Genomic DNA, 27,925 nt, shown 5'->3' with positions numbered 1-27,925 from the left:
CATCTTTGAACCCAAGCCTCCTGGCCAAGAAGTTGGACACATTATGCACAAGAAGCCTAATAAATGATTGCAACAGGTCAGACTTTGGAGAAGTAATTTCGCCATTTAATTGTCGTTGTAAGCAAATAGCACAAACTGAGTCCAAACATCCCAGTGGGTTAAATGACTGGAGGTATCGATGGCCCTCAGCATTAGCTCCAGGAGCTGTTCTTCAGTAACCTGTTGCTCTTGGACCTAGGTCAAAAATATACTTAAGTTAGACTTGCCAGGTTGTCACTCTAATGGTCCTACTTGAGTATAAGTTACGTATGTGGTGATAGCTTCTGCCACATTAACCCACCTTGTGCAAGAGCACTCTGAGGCGGGTAGGATTCTGGTAGCCAAACCTACACACTACTTTGTACCTTTGCTCCTGGTCCTACTTCCCAAATCACTTGTGTAGAACAGTGACAATTTTGCCCTATTTGTTTCTGATTGGATTGTAAGTATTTTCAATATTATATCAACATTTTACTATTGTCTGTTCAGGAATCAGTTTCTGATTTTACATGCTGATTTATTGCAGAAAAATATTTCCTTGGCTACATACCCTCATTTCCTGCTCGTTTTGTCACTTTTCTTTTCCACGTAAACAGAATCAGCAGCGATAAGATTAACAGTCCCAACAAAACAGCAAGGATGATGTACCATTTTTGCGGAGTGATATTGCTAAAAGAAAATGAAGCAGAACTGATAAAATTAAAGCTTTGAGGACTCAATAGAACAATGCAAAAATGTACAAACACTTTTTGGATGTAAACTAGATAGAGGAATTGGTTTTAAACCTAATTATCTCTGAATTGGAAGATGCGTTACATTCCTGTGCCTCTACCTCTCTCATGAAGATGCACTGCAGCAACCTGTAAAAATTTCTTTAGCAGTACCTTCCAAACCCATAACGTCTACCCCTTCTAAAGATAAAGGCAGCACCACCATCTGCCTCTTTCCCTCCATGACATGCACCATCTTGACACTGAATTATATTCCTTCAAAATCCTGGAGCTCCCTTCCATAATAAAATTGTGGGAAGTACTGACACCATGTGGGCTGCAACAGCTCAAGAGTGTGGCTCACTGCTACCTTCTCAAGGTCAGTGAAGGCTGGGAAATAAATGCTGGCCTTGTCCATGATGCCCACAGCTTGTGAACGAATAATGCACTAGGGTGAAGTGCAGCTTTCTCACAGTGAACAGAAATGAGAAATAAGGGGGAATACAAAGCTTATTATCAGTTGAATGATTGCTGCCATGACCTATGTAAACTTTGCTACCTGCCTTTGACAGTGGTATTAATTAAGGAAAAACAATTAGGAGCAGTATCGTGAGGAAAGATATGGCACCAAAAAGGGTAAGAGCCCGTTTTTATTACCTAACATCGCTGTGTATGGTCAAGAGACCGGAAGTATACATCAACTTCAATCAGAATGACCCAAAAATGATTATTCTAAGAAAACTATTAAAATGTTACCTTGGGGTGTCAATGGAAACTGCTGGAATCCCCTCTGTTGCAAAGAAACATGAATGAATAACTGGATGAATAACAGAAAACCATCAACAATACAAGCATAACTTTGCTCCTTCTAACACGACCAAAGAAAGCACCGTAGAGGTTGATTGGGGGTGGATGGGAGGGGGGGATGTTTGGCAGTTGTGTGGCAAGAGGGAGCGGTTTATTTGGTTTTGGGAATGAAGCAGAGGAGGGTAGTGACTGGTGCAGGTGAATGGAAGGGTTCTGTTTTGGAGGGATACAGGAGGAGAGGAAGGGGAATGATGACTGGTGAGGATGAAGTGGAGGGAGGGGGGTATGTTGAGTGGTATGGGAGGTTCACTGGTGGAGGGGGAATATATTCAGTAATTCTGAACACTAGCTGTTTAAGATTCCTGAAGGCAATTGGTGGAGGGGGAATATATTCAGTAATTCTGAACACCAGCTGTTTAAGATTTCTTAAGGCAATTGCTCAAATTCAGGATGGTAAACAAGAATTGGTTGAATGAATGTCTTTGTCTTTATAGGGTCATGAAATCTTGTGAAAAGGAAATGATGGAGAGTTGGATTTGAGGGAGAGCCAGTGGGAGGAAAGGCAGCGGGTAATGTTAGGGCAGTGTGAAATGGAGAAGTTCCTAGCAGCCCTTGGGGGAATTTAAAAATAAAGGAAGTCTACATCTGTCAGGGCCCTCAGAGGGGAGGGGAATTAGTGCTGTAAAAGTGGCTCTTATATCTATTTGTTTCCATGAATTAGGGATTGGGTGGAGACTGTCATAGCCTCAAGGCCTGTCATTTGGAGATCAACTGCACATAGTTGCTGGACCTGTGCCTCACTGGTTCATGGAGAATGGGATGGTCCAGCACCAAGAAAAATGCCACTGGCTTTTGAAAATACCTGCTCTGTCAACTCCTAGTTGGCTTCATTATTATTTATAGCCCCACGGAAGTGGGTAGATGATTCCTATGGGGTCCTGCCCAGGGAAATTCATCCAGAAGGTGGGACAGCAGTCAGAGGTGACTTGAACCAAAGCTCTCTGCATGCCCCTCCCCTACCACCCCAATCACCACCATGCAGAGCAGGGAAGATCCCACCCAGAGTGGCTGAAATCACCTGGCCATGACCACACCCTCTGCAAACTTTGCCTCTTGTGCATGGAAATGCGACAGTACACCTCACTGTCCAGTGTGGCACTTGAGGATCCATTCAAAAATGTGGGTGAATTTACCACAAATCTGCCTCAATATCTTTTCCCTCCTTCTTCCATGACTGGAGTGATATACGGCACTGGGCCAAGAACTGGAAGAAAGAGTAATTAACCAGGGACATGGATTGCTCGTCCTGAACGGGTATTATTTGAAAGTAATTACAATGTCTGTTTTATATCTAATTTCAGATACTGATTCATTTGCTATGTGTTATATATTACAGCAAATAATAATTTAACTGAAGTCTAGGGTACGTGAATGTTTAGCATCCTATCAAGATTTAGGGTTACACCCTTGACTGTCACTGATTAAGATCCAAGAACTCTGTCCCTAACAACTCCACCCTTTGAGGAGGTGTTCCTACCTCATGTGACAGCAGTGGTCAAGAAGATAGCAACATCACCTTCTCAAGAGTGATTTGGGATGGACAATAAAACCTGGCCTTACCCATGTCCCTGTGAACGAGAAAAGCAGGGATGTCCACATTTACAGTGGAGGCAAAATCTGGACGTCTTTAATCTAAAATAGTCACTAAATATTCAATAAGAACTTCAGGCAGAATATTCTTTACCTGGAGAATGATCAGAATGTGGAAGTTGCAAAATACTGAACTTATTCATACAGGACGTCCTTGAGGCAAGAACGGGTAGTGAAGGAAACACATTGAGATATAGTGGAGTAATAGAAGGACGTGTTGTAAGGGTGAAATGACATGGGGCTGGAGAAGGTGCTTGTGAAGCATGAACACTGGTAGTGACCAAGTGTGTCTATTCTGTCAAGTGCTATGGATGACCAACTGAATTATAATAATTACAAGTTGATTCTTACCACTAGCAATTGTCAGGTTTTTAACCTGTGTGATCTTTACGTCATCTATTTTTACTGATCCACACCAGTACTGTCCTTCATCTGCTTTACTTGTATTACTCATGGTGATTGTAAAATTTTGAGACTTGTTTGTCATGATTGAAACTCTCCCTTTATACTCGTTTCCTATATTTTTGTTTGAATCGGCGATAACAGTGCACTTATTTACAGAGGTTACTTTACAAAAGAATTTCTTATAGTCTATCTCCTCCTGTTGTGTGTACAGACACGAAACAGTTGTGGTATTTTCCATTACATTATTGATCTCTGTTGGGATGGATTCCTCTGAATCTGTTGGTAAATGTGAAAAAGAAAGTCATTAAAACTAAAGAATGAAGAAAAGCTGAATATTTTTAATTACAAAAAAACTAAAATAAATGAGGTAACTTTTGAGAATGTTAAAAATGTTTTCTGTTTCGAAATACAAACAGAATTTTAGAGACATAGAGCCCAGTGTGAGCATTGAAAGCTCTTGTGTTCTTTGTTGTTCATGTTACATTTTTAATTGTGTATATTTTCCACTATACCTAGGAGATATGTTTGTCCAAGTTTGGTAATTCCTTCTTGTTCTCCATAACTCCAATGAAAATGCTTAAAGGACTGTTTCTGGGAGGAGCAGGCTAGTTCTTGTTTTAGGTTACCACACCAGATATGGAGTCGATCACTTATTTTAAGTTGTGTACCAGAATGTTTCAGTGGCAGTAAAGTGTGCTCACTCTCAAGTTGAGGCTAATTTCTCACAGGAGACCATCAGGTATCATAGATGCAATGTAACTAGCTATTAAGCAATATGTAATAAACCTACTTGTTGTTCAACAAAATTGAACATATCTTTGACCAAAACCCTTCATGTATGAATCCTATGGTAGCAGTGTCTTACGCCAACATCAGTGAGATGGTCACCTACTCAAAGTTGTTTAGTCACACAATTTTGCAGAAACGTTTGGATACAGGGACCTGTGTTGATCTTTTCATATTCTGTAGCACATCAGTGTTGTGAAGTTGGATAAAGTACTTGTGAATTGGGAGGCATGTAGTTAGAATTTGATGTTTGTAAAATGCTAGGTGAATGGTGGGGGTTGGAAGCATTGCATGATCTCTTTACAAGATCATGTGTTTTTTCTGTACTTAGAAATTTAAAGTAGATGTCTGTGTACAGCAGCTCAAAGGTTTGCAAGTATACAGAGAACAAAGTGTGGAGCTGGATGAACACAGCAGGCCAAGCAGCATCTTAGGAGCACAGAAGCTGACGTTTCGGGCCTAGACCCTTTTCTGATGAAGGGTCTAGGCCCGAAACGTCAGCTTTGGTGCTCCTAAGATGCTGCTTGGCCTGCTGTGTTCATCCAGCTCCACACTTTGTTATCTCAAATTTAAATCTCTTGGTTTTGACAACATAGGACCAACCTTATTGTAAGGAATATTGATATGTCATCAAGGGTATAAAAAGGAGGGGGCAGTGGACAAAGACAGCAGTGCTAGCTACTACCTGCCACAGCTAACAGCCCTCAGCTCCGAAGAGAGAATTGCTGGCCCTCACAGCCCCTTCTATATCTTCGGGAAAGCACCATCTAAATGACAAAAGTACCAATGGCACAACTGGTTAATGTTCCTGATAAAAGAATCAATGGAGAAGGCACAGAACATTCCGTAACCTGGCTGTAACTTTGAGAGACTAAATCCTAATTTTTTTTTGATATAAGTAGGACTTAAATTTATTGGAACAGCACACCATTAGAATCTCATTTTATTCAGGAATAGTTAGTACCAGAAAGGATTTATTCAATTTGTTAATAGTTTAGTTAAATTGTTCAGTGTTAGAGTTGGTAAATATATTGCGACTTGTTGATTTTAAAGTGGGTGCCTGGGATTTGTTTTATTTAACCGCTAGAAGTTGCTAAGAGGTAGTTACACCTCACACTCCCTTTTACAGGTCATAGGGCAAAGTGCTCTTCTTTGAGTCTTACGGTTTTAGTTCTGAGGGGATCAGCCTTGACTTGATAGCACCACCCTGAAGTTTAGTAGGCCTAGTGTTACTGCAGCCAGATGACATTAGCAGCCTTATAATCTTCTGAAATACTCTTACCTGTAAAAACCTTCAATAATGTACCATCTGAAACAATGATGGACTGTTGATCTGCTGCTCCCCACCAGTATGTTCCTGTATCATTCTTCCAAAGAGGTTGCATGGTAATAAAAATTGACCCATGTGCTTCAGAGATGGATGTTTTACTTTGAAAACTTTTGTTCATACCCTTCTTAAAGCTTGCTATAACATTGCAGCGAGTTTCCGAATATGTTTTACACCAGATTGCAACATCTCTTTGATTCCATTTCCACGGGAATTTGACAGTGATATTTTTCCCTGCTGCAGCTTTCAACACTGTCCATGTGATTTCTGTCCATGAAGCTATTGTATGAAATGTTACAAATAAGTGAGAATTGTATTACAACAATCAATTTTAGACAATTGTTTTTAAAAGTCACAAAAAACAACAGCAAACATTTCACCAAGGGGAAGAAGTAAAGGTGCTGGAAGAGAATGGAATCATCAAATCTTAGAGCAAAGCAGGGGTCATTTGGCCTTTTGTGTGTACGGCAACTCCTTAAAGAGCTGGTCAAATTAATCCACGCCTGGATTCCTCTATAACCCTCATCTTCAAATAGGTATCCAAATGCCTTTTGAACATTTCTGTGGAATCTGACTTCCTTACTACTTCAGGAAATGCAATCCAGATCCCAACAATCTTCTCTACGAAATAATTCCTCCTCATTTCTCCACTAATGTTTAAACTGATAATTTTAAATCACTGGTTACAAATCTACTTGCCAAATGACATATTTTTCCCTACTTGCTGCATCAAAATCCTTTCTAGTTTTCAGTACCTGGATCAGTTTCCCCTAACCTGCACTAAAGAACAACAATCGAATTTAAGAACGTAAGAACTTGGAGCAGGAATAGACCATTCAGCCCCTTGGGCCTGAAACGCCATTGAACACGATCATGGCTGATCTCATCTTGGCCTCGGATCTACTTTCTGGCTTGCTCTCCATGAGACTTCAACTCGTTACTAATTAAAACTCTGTCATTCTCCTTAAATTTATTCAATGCTCGGGGATCCACCTTGCTTTGGGTTCGGCCACAGGTTCACAACCATTTGAGAGGAATAATTTTTCCTCACTTCTGTTTTAAATTTGCTACTCTCTATCTTAAAAAAATGACCCCTCATTCTACATTGCCCAAATGAAAAATCCTTTCTCTGTCTACTTTGCTAACTAGATCTCCTCTCATTATTCTAAACTCCAGACGGGGCAGGCTTAAATTGCTCAACCTCTCTACAGAAGACAAGCTTCTCTAATCTCTTCACATAAACAACCACCATCACCCCTGATATCAACCTGGTGAATGTCTGTGCCTTGGTCCGCTCCTTGACGCTCCTAAAGTGTGGTCCCAGAATTTAACACAGTTCTTCAGCTGAAGCATATCATCTGCCCAGTAAAGGTTTAGCATGGTTTTCTCTTTTTCTGTTCAGTGTGACTATTTACACATCCAAGAATCCCTAACTGCTTTGTCAACTTGCTCTGCTGCCTGAATGAATGGGCACCCCCCCAGGATCCTTAGGTCATGCACACCCCCACCCCCTCAGTAGTTCTATTCAGGTTATTGTGTTCCTCCTCATTGGTATTGTTCTTCTCTCCAAGTGCATTAATTCACACTTATCTACAGTATATTGCATCTGCCATGTGTCTATCCCTTGCACCTAATAACAAAGAAATGCCCATTAGTCCTCTGTTTTTGTTCTTTGGACATCAGGAACCCAAAAATCAGTTCTAAGAGCAACAAGGCTAATGCGGCTTGAGAAATGAGACATGGAACCCATCTGGGATGAATCTAGCAAGGATCAGAAGCCAGTCAATAAGGGCTTTGTGCAATTTAGTGCATCACTCCAAATCCATAGAGGTACTGCCTATAAATGATTATGAGATTGATCTATAGAGCTATCATGATGACTTCAAGTGATGAAGGAAGCTTCTGCTTGGTTTTAACATTGACTGTTCTGGTTACTACAATTATTCAAATGGTTCTTCCCCTGGAAGGCAGGATATGTGTTTTGTTCAGTGGTCCTTTTGATTACACAACAGAATAACAGTATTATTCTAGATAACAAAGTGTAGAGCTGGATGAACACAGTAGGCCAAGTAGCATCGCAGGAGCTGCTTGGCCTGCTGTGTTCATCCAGCTCCACACTTTGTTATCTTGGATTCTACAGCATCTGCAGTTCCCATTATCACTGATACAACAGTATTATTCACTCACTGTACTTGAACTAACTCTTCAAATGAGAATCATTACCTTGTGCCAAATCTCCTGTTTTTCTCCATATTCTTGCACATGACTTTTGTACAAATAACCATCCAGTGCCTTCTTTGATGCTTCAATTGAACTTTCCTCTGTTACAATTCTGGCTAGTACATTCCTTAATAGCTTGTACCAATCTCCTCAAATTCCTGTGATGTCCTACAATACACTACTGTTCCCTTCCCTGAGGGAATTCTACTTCTCCGAATCTAGCTTCGTCCGCTCCCACTGTGCCATTAATAGGTCTGTTTTCAATTAGGTCCAACTTTCTGGAACTCCACAGTTAAAACCCTTGCCCTCATCAACTCCTTCTCTGATTAGCAACCTATTTCCACACTGCAGGGAGGGGTTCTATTTAAAGCTGTCTCTTCAACAAAGCTAGTGATCAGAACACCCAATTTCCCCTTTCACACAGAAAAAAATGTTTCTTTTCCTTCTTTGTTAAGAAGTTTGAGCCAATTTTCTAAGATGAAGACACTACATAAATGAGAGCAGTGATTCCAAATATAGAAGAGAAAAATCTTACTTGATATCAGACTGAGGACCAGCAGTGCAGTGAACTTCATGGTTCCAGTGAAGTTATCCACAGTTTTCTGTGTTATACATGTATCTCTGTGTCTCTTTAATGGTCTGTGCTGAATCATTTACTTCCTTATAGAATTGCAAATATTTTCCTTGTATGCGCAGGCTAAGAGTCAATAAAACAGACTGTTTCCCAATTTTGATGTAAACAGTTCCAGTTTGAGGAAGTTGTTTTTTAAATTCCGAACTTTGGTAGCTTCTTTCCTCTGTCATGTGCAAAAAATAAGTAAATGTAGAAAAGCAATTCAGACGGATTTTTTTTGATCATGAACACTAATTCAATTTGAGGGATAGGTTCATTGGCAATTGCTTTTGAGAGAGTGTTGGAGGGGCACTCTCACTTAGCTGTTTGCATAGCATCTCAAACTGAGGTGTTTTAGGTTTGTTGGATCCAGTGTCTTGAGTTAATCAGATTTCAAATCTTTTATTTCCTCCCTTGCCTCCTTGAACAGATCCTATCTGGCCCTGGGGTCTTGCCCACTTTAGCATATTTCAAAACACCCAACACTTCCTCCTTCATTATGTTGACCTGCCTGAGAGTATTCATGCCAATTCCTCTAACGCCAATATCTCTCACATCCCTCTTTTTGGTGAGTACACATGTAAAGTGCTCATTAAGGATCTCAGCCATTTCCTCTGGCTCCACATATAACTTCCGTCCTTTATCTTTGAATGGACTTATTCTTTCCCTAGCTATTCTTTTGTTCCTAATAGATGTATAAAATGCCTTTGGATTTTCCTTAACCCTGCTGGCCAAGGATATTTCATAGCCCCTTTTAGCCCTTCTAACTCCCCATTTTAGCTCCTTCATACTTTCACTGTTTTCTTCAAAGACTTCTGTTTTTAGTTGCCTAGACCTTAGAAATGCTTGCTTTTCTTTTTGACTAACCTGACAATTTCCCCTATCATCCCAGGTTCCTGAATCTTGCCATTCCCATTCTTCATTTTTGCAGGAATATGCCTGCCTTGCACTCTAGTCCACTGGTCCTTAAAAGACTCCCATACGTCAGATGAGGATTTATGCTCAAACAGCCACTCCCATGCTCAGTTCTTGAGTAATTACCTTAGTTAGCCTTCCCTATTCAACAGCATCAACCGAGGTCCACTCTTGTCCTTATACATAAGTATTTGAAAACTTCTATGGAATTATTGTCATTGTTCCCACAATGCTCCCCCACTGAAACTTTGATCACTTGGCCCAGCTAATTTTCCAGTACCAGGTCCTGTAGCTACTATCCACATAATGTTTCAGAAAACTCTCCTGGATACACCTCGCTAACATACTTCCAAACCCGCAGTACTAAAGGAGTTCCTGTAAATAGGGGGGGAAGTTACCTTGGTATTTTCATATCTTTCCAGAATCTGACTACATACCTCTCCCTCCATCTCCTGTTGGCGGCTGGGAAATCTGTAATACAATCCCAGCATTGTGATTGCACCCTTCCTATTCCTGAGCTGTAACCATAATTCCTTGCTGCAACATCATTCCAAGGAATCCTCCCTCAATGTAGCAGTGGTATGTTCCCTAACCTAATGTGACATCTTCACCCCATTTGCTTCCTCCTCTGTCTTGTCTAAAGCAGCGATATCCCGGCCATGGGAATTTTAATCCACACGAAGACTGGCGAAATCAGAAGGTCTACAAGACTAATCCCAGCACAGATAGGTTGTTTCATGAGGCAAGGTTTGAGTGGCCAGGCTTGGATTTGCTGCAGTATAGAAAACTAAGAGGTGACTTGATAGAACCTTACAAGATCCAGAGAGGGTTGGCGTGGAAAGGATGTTTCCTCTTGTAGGAGAATCTACAACTGTTCGAGTATATTAATGATTTAGCACATAGAACATAGAACAATACAGCGCAGAACAGGCCCTTCGGCCCTCGACGTTGCACCGGCCTGTGAACTAATCTAAGCCCCTCCCCCTACACTATCCCATCATTATCTATATGCTTATCCAAGGACTGTTTAAATGCCCCTCACGTGGCTGAGTTAACTACATTGGCAGGCAGGGCGTTCCATGCCGTTACCACTCTCTGAGTAAAGAACCTGCCTCTGACATCTGTCTTAAATCTATCACCCTTCAATTTGTAGCTATGCCCCCTTGTACAAGCTGAAGTCATCATCCTTAGAAAAAGACTCTCATTGTCCACCCTTTCTAATCCTCTGGTCATCTTGAATGTGTCGATTAGATCCCCTCTTAGCCTCCTTCTCTCCAATGAGAACAGACCCAGGTCCCTCAGCCTTTCTGCATAGGGCCTGCGCTCCAGACCAGGCAACATCCTGGTAAATCTCCTCTGCACCTTTTCCAATGCTTCCACATCCTTCCTGTAATGGGGCGTCCAGAACTGCACGCAATATTCCAAATGAGGCCGCACTAGCGTTTTGTACAGTTGCAGCATGACATCAGATTTGTCGAAATGTTGACTTTTAGTTGTCTCCACAGGTGCCACTTATTCTGGTGCTGTATTAGATGTTCAACATTTTACATACTTTTAAAGCACCTGCTCAGAGATGTAGTTAAACATCTCAGGTACAGATGGGGCTTTAGCCAGGGCCTCCTGGCTCAGAGGTAGGTACACTATCACTACACTGCAAGACCCTCCATTGATTAGCTTTTTATTGAAATCAGTAAACCATGTTGTTCATTTATTACATACAGATCTATGATTTATCATGCTGGAGAGGGCATTCTACGTGGAACTTGAACTAATTTTTAATCGGTTCAATTCCTCTGTTGCTCCAAATGAGAAGATGCATCGTTAAATTTTATTGGTGCATGTTCATAAGCATCAAGCAATTTATTATTAAAATAAAGTACACTCTCCAAAACTGCTTACAGCCTGAAGGAAAACAACTGTGTTGGGGTGATCTGGTCACAGAACTTAGAAGAGTACAGCACAGAAACAGGCCCTTTGTCCCACGATATTGTGCCAAACATGATATCAAATGAAACTAATCCCTTTTGCCTGCCATTGGTCAATATCCGTCCATTCCTTGCATATTCGTGTGCTTATTTAAAAGTCCCTTAAACGCCCCTATTGTGCCTGCCTCCACCATCGTCCCCTGGCAGCACGTTTCAAACTTCTACCACGCTCTGTGGTAAAAGAAATTGCCCCCATGTCTCATTTGAACTTTCCCCTCACAGTCTAAATGCACGCGTATTAGACGTCTTCAGCCCTGGGAAGAAGATTCCAATCATCAACTGTGCCTATGTATCTCCATTTTTTAAACTTCTTCAAAGTCTCCTCCCAGCCTCTGCCACTCAAGAGAAAACATTGTGAGATTTCCTGGCCTCTCCTTATAGCTCATACCCTCTAATCCAGGCAACATCCTGATAAACCTTTTCTGCACCTTCTCCCAAACCTCCACATCCTTCCTGTAATGTGGCAATCAGAATTGAATGCAATACTTTACGTGTGGCCTAACCAAACTTTTATAAAGCAACATTACATCCTGACTCTTGTACTCAAATCCCCGACCAATAAGGGCAAGAAGCCGTACATCCTTTTTACCCCCCCTATCTACTTGCGTGGCTACTCTCAGGGAGCTATGGACTCGTACCCTAATGAGTTAATGTAATGCTGGGAAATCAGCTCCTGATGGCCTTCTGCAGTTAACTTGCTTCGATCTTGGAAAATTAATCCTAAAAAAACATTAATAGTAACTAAAGTGCTTAACTGACCGAGTGAGATTCAGGTTTCTTACCCACTGAGCTGGTAAGTAACTGTTAGATGAAGGGAGACCCTGTACATCTTTGGCCATCCTCTCCCCTTTAGAGGTCTGTTCATGTGGGATACAAAATAAAGATGGAGGAAGTGTGAGTCTGAATCATTGTTATTAAAAAATAAGATAATATTTTTCAGAGACCTGTTCAGCAATTAAATGCTTTAATCTTTTCTAATCAGAAACTTACATGTTAAAGTTGTCAAAGCATTCAAGACATGCTTTTTGGACAGTTTCTCAAATAATCACTAGATGGCACAATGGACCACAAAAAAAGTTCTATTGATGGAGATAAGAAGGTGTGGAGCTGGATGACCACAGCAGGCCAAGCAACATCTTAGGAGTACAAAAGCTGACGTTTCGGGCTTAGACCCTTCATCAGAAAAGGGGGATGACGAGAGGGTTCTGAAATAAATAGTGAGAGAGGGGGAGGCGGATCGAAGGTAGATAGAGGAGAAAATAGGTGGAGAGAGACAAACAAGTTAAAGGGGCGGGGATGGAGCCTGTAGAGGTGAGTGTAGGTGGAGAGGTACGGAGGGGATAGGTCAGTCCAGGGACGATAGACAGGTCATGGGTGCAGGTTGAGGTTAGTAGGTAGGAAATGGATGTGCAGCTTGAGGAGGGAGGAAGAACAGATTAGGGAGTCAGGAACGAGCTGGGCTGGTTTTGGGATGCAGTGGGGAAAGGGGAGATTTTGAAGTTTGTGAAATCCACATTGATACCATTGGGCTGCAGAGTTCCCAAGTGGAATATGAGTTGCTGTTCCTGCAACTTTCAGGTGGCATCATTGTGGCACTGCAGGAGACCCAGGATGGACATGACGTCTAAGGAATGCGAGGGGGAGTGGAAATGATTTGCGACTGGGAGGTGCAGTTGTTTGTTGTGAACCGAGTGGAGGTGTTCTACAAAGCAGTCCCCAAGCCTCCGCTTGGTTTCCCCAATGTAGAGGAAGCCGCACCGGGTACAGTGGATGCAGTATACCACATTGGCAGATGTGCAGGTGAACCTCTGCTTAATGTGGAATGTCATCTTGGGGCTGGGATGGGGGTGAGGGAGGAGGTGTGGGGACAAGTGTAGCACTTCCTGCGGTTGCAGGGGAAGGTGCTGGGTGTGGTGGGGTTGGAGGGCAGTGTGGAGCGGACAAGGGAGTCTCTGATGGAAACTGTTACAGTGACCGTTCTCACAGACAGTGGGGTTAGGCCACAGTTAAGATTGTTGTATCTGGATATCCAATTCCAGAAAGGAACAGAAATACGAAAATAACTAATGGTATGGTGTGCATATTCCCATCAGAAGATGGGCAGAGATTATCAATCTGCTGCTCCTATCCCCTTGTTAAACACATTGTTTCCCGCATTTCCCGCAACACATCCCTCACACCCCGCCCCCGCCACAACCGCCCTAAGAGGATCCCCCTCGTTCTCACACACCACCCTACTAACCTCCGGATACAACGCATCATCCTCCGACACTTCCGCCATTTACAATCCGACCCCACCACCCAAGACATTTTTCCATCCCCACCCCGGTCTGCTTTCCGGAGAGACCACTCTCTCCGTGACTCCCTTGTTCGCTCCACACTGCCCTCCAACCCCACCACACCCGGCACCTTCCCCTGCAACCGCAGGAAATGCTACACTTGCCCCCACACCTCCTCCCTCACCCCTATCCCAGGCCCCAAGATGACATTCCACATTAAGCAGAGGTTCACCTGCACATCTGCCAATGTGGTATACTGCATCCACTGTACCCGGTGCGGCTTCCTCTACATTGGGGAAACCAAGCGGAGGCTTGGGGGCCACTTTGCAGAACACCTCCGCTCAGTTCACAACACACAACTGCACCTCCCAGTCGCAAACCATTTCCACTCCCCCTCCCATTCTTTAGATGACATGTCCATCATGGGCCTCCTGCACTGCCACAATGATGCCACCCGAAGGTTGCAGGATCAGCAACTCATATTCCGCCTGGGAACCCTGCAGCCCAATGGTATCAATGTGGACTTCACCAGTTTCAAAATCTCCCCTTCCCCTACTGCATCCCTAAACCAGCCCAGTTCGTCCCCTCCCCCCACTGCACCACACAACCAGCCCAGCTCTTCCACCCCACCCACTGCATCCCAAAACCAGTCCGACCTGTCTCTGCCTCCCTAACCGGTTCTTCCTCTCACCCATCCCTTCCTCCCACCCCAAGCCGCACCCCCATCTACGTACTAACCTCATCCCACCACCTTGACCTGTCCGTCTTCCCTGGACTGACCTATCCCCTCCCTACCTCCCCACCTACACTCTCTCCACCTATCTTCTTTACTCTCCATCTTCGGTCTGCCTCCCCCTCTCTCCCTATTTATTCCAGTTCCCTCCCCCCATCCCCCTCTCTGATGAAGGGTCTAGGCCCGAAACGTCAGTTTTTGTGCTCCTGAGATGCTGCTTGGCCTGCTGTGTTCATCCAGCCTCACATTTTATTATCTATGTTTTCATAGTGTGATTGGCACTCAGTGCACAGTTCATTATCTTTACCCAAGGAATAATGTGCTGTCTATAAGACGTTAGAAATATGAATGCAAAGTTATACAGAAATACTTTTTTGGAAAAAGTGGGACTGTTCTCATCAGGAGCAGAGTAAAACACATCAGCTGGAACTCCTCTACCTGCCAATTCCTTTTCTTGTCATTTACTGCAGTTTTTCTCCTCGACCTCCCCCAACAAATTTTAACTTCTTAAACGACCTTACCTGGCGGGAATGGAGGTTGGTCGCGAGTCTGAGTCCAGCCCAGAGTGGGAGTCAAGTCCGAGACCAGGCCAGCATGGCAAGTGAGTCACAGCCAGAGCCCGGAGTGGGAGCAGACCAAGCCTGGGCGCACTAGGGAGGCGAGTCCTGGGAGCGAGTTGCGGCCGGAGCACGGGCTCAGCTGGGATCCGAGTTGGGGATTGGGGCCCGATAGGGAGCAGATTGAGCCCAGGCCGGTGGGGGAGACGAGTCCGGGAGGAAGGACGGCACGTGAAGGCAGTGAAGCCTGGTGTAGACAGCGTCAGTGAGAAGGAGAATAAATTGAGTATTTCAAAGATACCTTTTATTCCCATTGCGGACTTCTTAAATTTTGTATTCCCGTGCCAGTCTTTCTTTTACTCTTTCAACTCTAACAACATTAAGCTATCTGTACCTAGGAACCGTGTGTGTAAGATAGCGCCAAATAGGTGGCATTACAAACATTTCACTGCATTCACTCGAGTGCATGTGGCAATAAAGGCTATTGGGTCAGTTTCTTATTTAATATTGTAGAAGACCCAACACTAAAGTGGACTTGTGGTGACTCCCCGTCGATAGCTCATCTGTTGGAGCTGAGATCTGTAAGTATGGAGATTCTTGTAGCAAAATTGTAATGCCTATACCTTTGAACCAGAAGGTTCAGGTTCAAGTCACGTCTGTTCCAGAGTTATTCAATAACATGTTTGAAGAGGTTAATGGGAAATACCTCCCAAATGATGTGCACAGAAGTAGACAATTATTTTTGTGTCAATACTTTATATCTGGTTTCACATTTGCAGTCAGTATCGGTATTTATTTTAATTCTATAGACAACTTATTTACACATCCATGAAACAAAACAGATGTGGTCAAATAATTTCCACCAAAGTTACAACTGATAAAAGAATAAAACTATATGTCTCATGTCTTTAAATGTTTCTGTTTGCTAGCTGCCACACTTCAAGCATCAAAGTTAACAAAAGTATAAGGAAATGAGAGCACTTCTGGAATAGACAGGGAAAGTCTTCAGTAACATAAGAAACCAGCGTTAGAATATCTACAGCCTCTTAACTGACATGGCTAAGTATACTTCAAACAAAGCCTCAAGTCAGGCTGACTCTTTGCAAGAGAATGTTTGTGTTTTATGGCTGCACGATGTATTTATTTTAGATGATAATGGCAAATTTCAAAAGGGAAATAATGAAGTCAAGTCTGTGTTGAGGGCCAATGCTGTAATCTTTCAACAGAATGACTCAATAGATCTATCAAAAAATAGCTTTAAAACAACAGTAAGTTCATATGTACGAACTTATTGAGAAATTGTATAGTGGGGTTCGTTTGAATTCGAAGTTACGACATATTGTTGACATTGCCTGGAGAAAGCACACGTGGCTCCTCTTTTGGATTATTTCGTTGTGATCTGAAGACAATCGTGGAATATTCTACAGAGTCTGAAGAACTTTGGTCTTTAGCTGTTCCTTGACATTGAAGATCCTGCAGGTTAATGTAAGTACTTTCCAAGTCAGCTTTGGGTACCACTTTCACAGTGGAATACATCACAGTTGTATCCTCCTGAGGAAACCAAGACAAAAGGGAAACTGTTAATGCAATAATGGAACAATGTTAATCAGATCCTAGAGGGGTATTTAAATGTGGGGACAGTGGTCTTGCCCAAAGGCTAATTAGCCAGCTAGGCCACCCCCTATTTAATCTGTGTTTCTATCTCTGTGCTCAGAGATGTTATTACACAACTCTGGGGCAGGTTGGGGACTTAGCCTTCTGGTCTAGGGGTAGGGGCATTACCACTGTGCCACAAGAGTGCCCCCTCCACCTGTCTTTTAGGCAAAGCCAGCTGCATTAAGTACTGAGATGGTAGGAACTGCCGATGCTGGAGAATCTGAGATAACATGGATAAACACAGCAGGCAAAGCAGCATTAGAGGAGCAGGAAAGCTGACGTTTCGGGTCAAGACCCTTCTTCAGAAAAATCATTAAGTACCACTCAGGTACTTACTTTGGGGGGTCATCGTGGACTGGCAGCTCCTGTGAGCAGCAGCGTCGGCTGGGAGGTGGTGGTATGACACACCAGGTCCAGTAAGGTCTTTGCACCCAGGCAACTAGAGAGCGAAGGTTCATGGAGAACGGGGCTTGGAGCTATGGCGAGGAAGGGGTGCAGTGCAGAGTGTGGGTGTGCAGTGGGTCACAGCTGCCCTTCCACCACTGCCTGTATCAGGTCCTCAAAGACACTGATTGTCTTTAACTGAGGGCCCTCTCTGGGGGCCTGAGAGAGCCATGCATGGCCCATTGTTGGCTTAAACCCTGAGAGTGACATTGCCTGGTGATGGCGTCAACCTTGGGACTGACTACCATGCATTTCATCAAGGAGGGGAGGCAGGAAAATGGCAGTCCCCACCTCCCTCTCTCCTTCATGGTTAAGTGCCCCCCCCACCATCAAACTCACCACAGAACAGGGATAAATTCCACTCAGATTTTATTGTAAACTGACACATGCACCCCAAACTCCCTCCCCTCCTGGACTCAGACTCCTGCACCAAATCAATGATGGTCTTCACTTCTTACAACCCTGTTTCAAGCATCCATTCTTCATGGCCCCTGTGTCTTTCACTACATCAATCACATGGTAGGCTTTGAACTATTAACGTCACCATGATCCTTGTTCAACAGGTTCAGGAGAAGATGAGGCCCTGGACAGCCAGTCAATCTCCACCATTGGGCCCTCAGAAGAAACCCTGCATGCGCTTGTGGACAGAAAAATTAACAAGGCTGTACCTTATCGAGGGGTGTCCCTCTACAGACTAAGTGACAGACTAATCACCTTAAACTCAGCCAATAAGGATGCCATTTATTGGCTCCCAGGAATGTGCACTCACTACATATACTGGATATATATTTGAAAGTGATGAATTCAGAGGGCTGCAGGGATAGGGCTGGAAATTCGGACTAGCTGGATAGCTCTTCCAGGAGCTGGTACAGACACAATGGGCCCAATGACCTCCCTCTATATTGCAAAATTCTAAGATTCCAAATAAGTAAACTCAGAAGTCACTCGCTCCTTCATGACAGCTAATTGCTCAAACCCAGCCCTGGGAGTGTGTGGCAATGCAGATGGCTGGGGGCTGCGCAGATGCTCTAGCTTTTCCCTGTGCATTTATGGAACCTCTTGAATAAACCTGATAATTTGGCCATCCTGTGAGGATTGTGTTAACCTCCTTTTCCCATTTGCAATCTCTCTGCTCACTTCAGGTGAATTTGATATGGTTGGTTTTGTTATGTGAAGCCTAACTAAAGGTCAGCTCTGACTGATGTATACAGCTCATTCTTAATTCCTTGACAAGGAGCTAGAAAAATTGAACCAAGTTCTAAGAAGACTACAGCAATTTATTAGAAAGGCTAATCAAATGTTAGCCTTTATTGCAAGAGGATTTGAGCACGGGAGTAGTAAAGTCTTAATTCAATTGTATGGGAACTTGGTTAAGTACACCCAGAGTACTTTGTGTCATTTCCCTCTCCTTAACTCTATAAAGGGAGTGCAGTGACAGTTCACTGGATTTGCTTCTGGGATGGCAGGAATATCCTATGAAGAGAGATTGGGCATACTGTGCCCATATTCCCAAAAGTTTCAAAGAATGAGATATGATCTCTTTGAAACTGATAAAATACTTGAATGGATAGACTGAGTAGATGCAGGTCAAATGTTTCCTCTGGCCTGGCGGTCCAAAACCAAAGGAAACAAATTAAAAATAAGGAGAAATACATTTAGGTCCAATACAAGGAGAAATGATTTTAGAACATAGAAAAGTACAGCACAGTACAGGCCCTTCGGCCCATGATGTTGTGCCATGGAATAATCCTAATCCAAAAATAAAATAACCTCACCTACATTCCCCTCAATTCACTGCAGTCCATGTGCTTGTCCAGCAGTCGCTTAAGTGTCACTAATGACTCCACTTCCACGACTACCACTGGTAAACTATTCCATACGCTCACAAATCTCTGGGTGAAGGGTTTACTCAGAGGGTTTTTACCCTTTGGAATTCTCTACAACATGGGACTGTGGGAGTTCAATATTTGACAATATTTGAACAGGATACTGATTGTGGATAATCAGCCATGATCGTAACGAATGGTGGTGCTAGCTCAAAGAGCAGAATGGCCTACTCCTGCACGTATTGTCTATTGTCTAATGTTTAAGGTAGAGATTGACAGATTTCTGCTTACCAACAACATGTAGGGTTATACAGACAAGATATTAAAAAATTAATCAGCCATGATTGTATTGAATGGTAGCTGAATAGGCCACTCCTGTTCCAGTGTTTCTATGTTCCTATGGGACAGAGCATGTCTGTTAAAAGCGGGAGCCTGGCTGCATCTTTTTCAACAACAGGAATCCATCTGTGGTTTCAGGGTGAATATTGGTGGGTTGAGGATTATGACTAGTCATAGCCAAGATATTATGGTGTCACACCTAATAATGCCAATTATTTTAGGACTATCAATGATTATTTTATGGCTTTCACTTACAAGGGGAACCTGAATGTTACTAGCATTAACTGAGAACAGAAAAAAATGCTGGAGATCACTTTTTCAGAAGGCTCTAGGCCCGAAACGTCAGCTTTTCTGCTCCTCTGATGCTGCGTGGCCTGCTGTGTTCATCCAGCGCTACACCTTGTTACCGGAAATGACAGTGGGCCATGGGGAGAAAGCAAGCTAAGTTTCGAGTCCAGATGACTCTTCATCAGAACATTAATATGAGTTACCAACACTTCTCCAATGATTCGCTTCTAGCTAATGTTGAAACAACAGGTCCTCCCATTTGGATTCCCCTCCACAAATTGCTTCTTCATCTTTGACCCCTATGTTTCCTTACCATCAGTGCACTTGTGACCTTTCAGTTCTCTCTGTGAGACAGTGGCTCATCCAGGAGCAACTCTAGGTGACCTGACCTTTTTGAAGTAAATGCACTAATGTTTGCAATTAAGCATCATGTGATCAGTGGTCACGTGTGCGAGTGTCATGTAGTCAGATTGTCATGCCATGCTGTATCCAATCAGAGTTATCAAATGTTGCCTTGGACCTTTTGTCATCATGTGAGCTTGACATAGAATCTTCTTACCGTGACGGAGGAAGCAAGACTACCAAAGCCAGCTGCATTCCGTTCAACTGTGACTGAAAAATAAAATTATAATAGGAGCATTTTACATTTTTTTTCCTCTCTAGATGTGGGTGTTGCTGACAATGCATTGAACTGTATGGTTTACCTGGCCACTCTGGAGGGCACATATTGACCAGGCCCAAAGGACATCAGTGACTAGATACATTTTTACAACAATCCATGTTTCAATTCCAGTTTGTTAATTCACTGAATTTATGCTTCACCAGCTACCGGGCTCCGCAGAGATTTTATTCCTCTGTAAGATAGCTTAAAGAATTATAGTTTCTTATCATGCCATCCGGAGGCTGTGTTCAGTTACAGAATTCATTGGTTTCAAATGTATTGTAATTGATTCATTAATTAGTCACTTGTGAGATATTAGTAATACTCGTGCAAAATATCATTGTCCATCTCCCTCTCTCCCTGCTTCTCCGTCAGCTTTGAAGCTCCTTGTACGGGCCTACAGTATTCAGTTGTTATTTCAGTGAAGGCATCAACATTGCTGTGTGAAAATGACAGCAGCCTCTATTATCTGAACAAATGTGTTAAACGTGGAAATTTATAGAGTTGCTCGTAGTGATAATCATAGAAGATCAAAGAATCCCTACAGTGTGGAAACAGGCCATTTAACCCAACAAATCCACACTGTCCCTCTGAAGAGCATCCCCCCCAGGCCCATTCCCCTAATTTCCCATGTCTAACCAATCTAACCTAAACATCCCTGGGCACTATGGGCAAAAATTTAGCATGACCAATCCACCTACCCTGCACATTTTTGGACTGTGGGAGGAAACCAGAGCACACAGAGGAAACCCATGCAGACATGAGGAGAATGTGCAAACTCCACACAGACAGTTGCCTGAGGGTAGAATCGAAACCGGGTCCCTGAAGCTGTGAGGCACCATGCCGCTTATGATCTGTTCTTCCACAGGGTGCGCTATTGAGGCCCTGATAAATGGAAATCAATTAGACAACACTGATTGATGCCAATTTTCATATCTCATACAATTAATTACAATAAGTATCTTGAAAAATTATGCCTTTATGAAAGAAGAATTTTTAACAGCACATTAAATAACTATTGTTGATCAATCTTTCTAGCCCTGAAAGAACAATTTTATATTTATGGCATGTGAACTTTCTGCATTCTATTTTAAAGAGTCCATAGATTTTTAAAATACAACATTTTATCAATTTTCAGGTTCTGACTTAATCACATGCACATGTCCAAGTATTTTTTTTCTATAAAATTATAGAAAGTAAATGATAAAATACATTTTTTGCCATCTATGAGAAACCTTTAAATTTTTTAGGCTGTCTGATAAGATTCCCTACAGTGTGGAAACAGGCCCTTCGGCCCAACAAGTCCAGACCACCCCTTGAAGCCTCCCACCCCGACCCATCCCCCAATAACCCACACACCCCTGAACACTATGGGCAATTTAGCATGGCCAATCCACCTAGCCTGCACATCTTTGGACTGTGGGAGGAAACCGGAGCACCCGGAGGAAACCCACGCAGACAGTTGCCCGAGGCTGGAATCGAACCAGGGTCCCTGGCGCTGTGAGGCTGCAGTGCTAACCACTGAGCCACCGTGCTGCTGTGATAGAATTATGCATACCAGATATTGGATTACCTGAAGAGTTGGTATCAGAATGAAATTAGCAATGAGATAATGAGATCCGGGCAGCTTTTTTGAATGTCAGCAGTGATATCATCACTTCACTACTGTCTACAAAATCCAGATCATCTTTTGAATTAAAACAATGTAAAACAAATGCTATGGTTTCCTCGCTGGTATCAGTCAAAGGTAAAATGTTGTTGGAAGTAGCCCAACTATTTTTATTTGTGCATAGCTGATTTTCCTTCTCCTGTTAGGCAGACATTCTCATTTGTTAATTTGCTCGCCAATCTCCCTTGTCTTCTGTCGATTGTTGGCTATTGCTGACATGCCACTTCTCTTTTCCCAGCTGCCTTCAATATCTGGCTCAAATACTCAGTTTCTGGCACTGAATGTACAGTTTGCTGACTTCCCATCCATGGACTCCATTTACACTTCTTGTTGTTGTGGAAAGGCTGCCAACATCATCAAAGACCCATCCCATCCCGGTAATGCTCTCCTGCAACCTCTTCTGTCAGGCAGAAGATACAAAAGCTTGAACACATGTACCAACAGGTTCAAGAACAGCTTTGCCCTGCTGTTATTAGACTGTTGAATAGACTTCTGTAACTTCGAATAATAGTCGATCTTGCTAATGTTGATCTTGCTTTTTGCTCCTCCTATGTAACCATAACCTTGTACGCCTCTCTCTGTTTAAGCATCCTATGCTCTGTACGTCCTTGTTTGCTATGATCTGCCTATACTTCTTGCAAAACAAAGCTTTTCACTGTACTTAGGTACATGTTACTACAATAATTCAAAAAAATCAAATCAAATCAAGTAATTCAGTTGTTGAAGGCATCAGAGTAAGGACCAGAAACAAAGTTGCTGGAAAAGCTCAGCAGGTCTGGCAGCATCTGTGAAGTAAAAAATCAGTGTTAATGTTTTGGGTCCGGTGACCCTTCCTCAGAACTGAAGGCCCAATCCTATCATCTGCTACCTTGCCAACGTATGCTTTCCTTGTAATATCCTTAAACCATTGAGATCAATTTGCTGCTCCAGACAAGAACACCTATATTAGCCGAGATTACAGTGATAAGTCATTTGATTTCCCCACTTTAAGTCCATAAGACACAGGAGCAGAAATTAGGCTATTCGGCCCATTGAGTCTGCTCTGCCATTCAATCATGGCTGATAAGTTCCTCAACCCCATTCTCCTGCTTTCTCCCAGCAACCCTTAATCCCTTTAATAATCCAGAGCCTATTTATCTATTTCAGTCTTCACTGTACTCAATGACCTGGCCTCCACAACCTTCTGTGGCAGTGAATCCCATGGATTCACCACTAACTGGCTGAAGAAATTTCTCCTTATCTCTGTTCTAAAACGTCTTCCGTTTACTCTAAAGCTGTGCCCTCGGGCCTTAGACTCTCCTACCAATGGAAGCATCTTCCCAACATCCACTCTGTCCAGGCCATTCAGTATTCTAAAAGTTTCAATTCGATCCTCCCTCATCTGTCTATACTCCAAACTTTACAAACTTTATAAATAATTTTGGGGGTCCAAGTCTGGCTTCTATTTGTGAAACAGGCATTTAGCTAATAATGCTAATTGTCTATGTTGCCTGACCTTTGAGTTTCATTCCCTTGTGTTTATACAGTTTAACTGCACATCCCTAAACACCATGAACAATTTAGTTTAAATGGTGATGCAGGGAATAGCACAGGTCTGTCAGGAAGCAGCAATCTCTGGCCTCAAACTGTAACTTTGCTGCTTTTAAATAAAGAAATGCAAATTCATTTTCATGGATGTTTTAAACAAATCTTTTAGATTTTCTGCCAGACTGAACATACCACTTTTCTTCTGCTGTTTTAATTTTACGTAAAGAATAACAGCAGCAGCGAGCAGAACGATGATGATCAGTACCACAACGACTAGAATAACTTGCCATGACGCCATAAGATCCAATGGGAGATTTTCTTCACTGCAAAATACAATCAAGATACATGGAGCATAATGAGAAACACATTTTAACATTACCACATCTGCAGCCCTAAATAGAATAAGGAGTAAGCATCTATTCGTTATTACAGCATTTAAGGGAATGCTATGACATTTATTATATGATGCAAGAATGATTACATGAGCAGTTAGCATGTTCCCACTAAATATCTTTGCCTGTCTTGTGAACAAATGTTTTGCAAAAGCAAATGCATACTTTTGTTAAAATAGGAATTTCACATAAACAGGTTAAATTCTTGTTAACCAGCACACACAGTGGATTCAGGAAATTTGATCTTGGGATGACCACAGTCCAAGTGAATATCCAGGTATAGTTGATAATATCTTTGAGGTAGCAGCTTGTAAATTCAAGCGTCATTGTAGATAGAGTGCTGTGGCCTCCCAGAAGTTCTAAGAGTGATGCCCACTGACAATAATGAATCAATGATCTCATAGCATTTAAAAAAAGGGGCAGTTTGTTCAACTCATTGCTTCTAGCCTTGGGTGACTATCTGTGTGGAGTTTGCATGTTTACACCGTGTCTCTGTGGGCTTCTGCTGGGTTTACTCCCACAGTCCAAAAATGTGCACGAGGTGGATTGTTCATGCTAAATTGTTCATGGCATTTAGGGATGTGCAGGCTGGGTGGACTAGCCATAGCAAATGTGGAGTTACGGGGATAAGGTTGGGGCTGGGTTTGGGTGGGATGCTCCTTGGAAGGCTGTTTGCAGACTCGATGGGCTGATTGGCCTCTTTCTGCAGTGTAGGGGTTCTATAATTCTATGAGGAAGCAGTTTTGGTAAGGCTTGAAATCGTATTCACATGTTTCCTGTCTGCTGGGTTTGACTTTGAGAAGTTGAGAGACATAGTTTTGGATGTGTTGAGTAATTCTCAAGTAAAACAGGAAGTTAAAATGTTTGCGAATGGTGTTAACTTTATTTTTCAGTTTTAACTTAAAAACAAGCTTTCTATGCTGTGAGAAACTCAAATTATTCCAAAAACTGACAGATGAGCTGAAGCTTAGCTGACATAGACTGTAGGAACATAGAAGATAGTAGCAGGAGTAGGCCGTTACAACCCTTGATCGACAAACAGGAGGGTGCAAGAACACAACAGGCCAGGCAGTCAATGTTTCAGGTATTACCCTTCTTTAGGACTGGAGGTGGGGGTAGGGGAAGCTACAGATAAAGAGAGAAGGGGAAAGGGTGGAGGTAGAATGATGGTGATAAATGGACACTGGTGGTTGGTCTGTGGGAGGGATGACTCCAGTTGGTGGCTGGAAGGGAGGGTCAGTAAGTGGAATGGAAGGGAGGAGGTGGGGCTGGAAGGGGAGGCACGAGATGAGTGGGAAGTCTATTTGAAATTGGAGAATTCAATATTGAGTCCTTCAAGCTGTAGGGTACCCAGGCAGAAGATAATGTCTTGTTCTTCAAATTTGCATTGAGTCACTGCGACACTAGAGGAGGCCAAGAATGGAACTGTCAGATGGCGAGTGGGACAGGGAGCTGAAATAGGTGGTGACCGGGAGGTTAAGTCAGCTTTTGCAGGCCAGGCTCAGCAAAATGATCATCTAGTGTACATTTGATCCCACCCATGTAGAGAAGACCACATCAGGAGCACCGGATGCAATAGATTAGGGTTGGAGGACATGCAGGTGAAGCTCTGACTCACCTGGAAGGGCCGTTTAGGGCCTTGAATGGAGGTGAGGGAGGTGGTCTGTGGGTGGGTGTTGCAGATTGTACGGTTACAGGGGAAGGTACTGGGCGGGTTGGAGATGGGTGCAAACTAAGGAGTGGCGAAGGGAATGGTTCTCGTGGTTGGCAGAGAGGGCTAGGGGTGGTAGATGTTCTAGGTGGCGGGGTCTAATTGGAGTTGGCAGAAGTGTTTGTGGATGATATGTTGGATGTGGAGGTTGGTGGGGTGGAAAGTGAACGTGAGGGGTGAGTGTCTGTGGTTAAGATCTGTGGAGTGGGAAATGGAAGAGGTGTGGTGGAGGACTGTCTAGATTACAGATGGGGGTAAAGAGTGTTGTTTGAAAAAGGCAGACATCTGGGATGCTTGAGAGTGGAACATCTCCTCGTCAGAGCAGATGCAATGGAAATGGAGGAATTGGGAAAACGGGATGGAGTATTTGAAGGATACAGGGTGGGAAGAGGTGTGGTCTAGGTAGCTATGGGTGTCTGTGGGTTTATAGTAAATGTTGGTATGCAAGCTGTCACCAGAAATGGAAACGGAGATGCAGCTCCGATGCAGTCATTGATGTATCGGTGGAAGAGCTGGGGAGCAGTACTGGTATATGTACTGAAGAGGGACTGTTCGACATAACTTACAAACAGGCAGGCTTAGCTGGGGGCAGTGCGAATGCCCACGGGCAACCTTAATGAAGGTTAATAAACTTAATAAAGATAGGCACCCCTTGCCTTCACTTTCCTCTCCACCAGCCTCTGCGTCCAACATATCATCCTCAAACACTTCTGCCAACTCCAATCAGACCCCACCACCTGGAACATCTTCTACTCCCCACCCCTCTCTACATTCTGCAAGGACCATTCCCTTCACCACTCCTTAGTTCGCGCCACATTCCCCACCGACCACTCCAACCCGTCCAGTGCCTTGCCCTGGAACCGTAAAAGATGCAACAGCTGCCCGCAGACCACCTCCATTCAAGGCTGTAAACAGTCCTTCCAGGTGAGACAGAGCTTCATCTGCATCTCCTCCAACCTAGTCAATTACATCCGGTGCTCCAGATGTTGTCTGGTCTACGTCTGTGAGGCCTAACATGGACTAGTGATTGTTTCACCGAGCATCTCTGCCTGGCTCATTATGGGCAACTTAACCTCCCAATCACTGACAATTTCACCTCCCCTCCCCACTCCCCCTCCAACACGTCCATCCTCGGCCTCCTCCAGTGTTGCAGTATGTTGGACCGCAAATTTGAAGAACAACACCTCATCTTCTGCCTGGGCACTCTACAGCCTGGAGGACTCAACATTGAGTTCTTCAATTTCAAATAACCTTTCCATCCATCCTCTGGCTCCCCTTCCAGCCTCACCTCATCCCATCCATTCCACCTCTGACCATCCCTTCCAGCCACCAACTGGATTCATCCCTCCCACCGACCAACCAGGCCATACCTACCACCAGCGTCCACTTATCACCACCATTCCACCTCCCCCTTTCCCCGCCTCTTTTTATCTGCAGCTTCCCCTGCCCCCACACCCAGTACGGAAGAAGGGTAATACCTGAAATGTTGACTGCTCCTTTCCTCCAGATGCTGCCTGGCCAGCTGTGTTCTTCTAGCCTCCTGTTTGTCTACCTTAGATTCCAGCAGTTTTTTTGTCTCTTTCAACCCCTCGAACCTGCCCCACCATTTAATACGATTGTGGCTGATCTTCAAGCTCAAAACCCTCATCCCACCTTGAGTGACAAGAGCTCTATCTATCTCCTTCATGAAAACACAAAGGTTTGGCTTCAACCACTTTCATTGGTAATGAATTCCACAGGCTCAACCCTTTGAGGGTGAAGGAGGTTCTTCACATCTCGGTCTGAAAGGTTTACCCCTTATCTTTAAACTATAATACTTGGCTCTGGACTCCCCCACCATTGGGAACAGCCTTTCTGTATTTAATCTGTCTAGTCTTTTTAGAAATTTACAGGTTTCCACGAGATCCACTCCCTATTTCTTCTGAACTTCAGTGAACACAATCTAACTGATTTTAATTTCTCATCATACGTCAGTCCTGCCATTCCAGAATTCGAGTTGCTATATCATACCTGAACTCTGTCGTAGAAGAACATCCTCCCTCAGATAAGGAGACCAAAATGGCACACAATATTCCAGGTGTGGCCTCACCAATGCCCTGTATAATTGTAGCAAGGCATTATTGTTCCTGTTCTTGAATCCCCTCACTATGAAGGCCATCATACTGTTTGCATTCTCTATTGCCTGTTGCACTGGTGTGTTTACTTTCAGTGACTGGTGCACGAGGACAATTGGGTCTCATTAAACAATCCCCTCTTCCAATTTACAAATGTGCAGTTCGAACTCAGAATCTTGTCGTATGCATTAATTGTTTCTGAAGTTGGTTTTACAAAAAAAACCAGAAACATTTTTAAGAAAATTGGAATGTTTAAATAAAGTCAAAGAAAG

At 43.3% G+C, this 27,925-nt stretch overlaps 1 protein-coding gene across 1 annotated transcript in view; it reads right to left on the bottom strand.

The window, feature by feature from the left end:
- LOC125462660 (uncharacterized) overlaps positions 1-27,925 on the bottom strand; it is a 45,290-nt gene that overhangs the window by 5,841 nt on the left and 11,524 nt on the right. The window contains exons 4-11 of the mRNA XM_059653212.1: positions 23,629-23,759; positions 20,139-20,191; positions 16,360-16,577; positions 8,480-8,598; positions 5,680-6,003; positions 3,558-3,887; positions 1,506-1,539; positions 590-708 (exon numbers count right to left, since the gene is read on the bottom strand). Of these exons, the coding sequence (XP_059509195.1) occupies positions 590-708; positions 1,506-1,539; positions 3,558-3,887; positions 5,680-6,003; positions 8,480-8,598; positions 16,360-16,577; positions 20,139-20,191; positions 23,629-23,759 (1,328 nt within the window). The remainder of the gene's footprint in view (positions 1-589; positions 709-1,505; positions 1,540-3,557; positions 3,888-5,679; positions 6,004-8,479; positions 8,599-16,359; positions 16,578-20,138; positions 20,192-23,628; positions 23,760-27,925) is intronic.

The sequence above is a fragment of the Stegostoma tigrinum genome, chromosome 21 (genome assembly GCF_030684315.1).
Source record: "Stegostoma tigrinum isolate sSteTig4 chromosome 21, sSteTig4.hap1, whole genome shotgun sequence".
In the NCBI taxonomy this organism is placed as follows: domain Eukaryota; kingdom Metazoa; phylum Chordata; class Chondrichthyes; order Orectolobiformes; family Stegostomatidae; genus Stegostoma; species Stegostoma tigrinum.
This window is presented reverse-complemented; position numbering and strand designations above follow the sequence as displayed.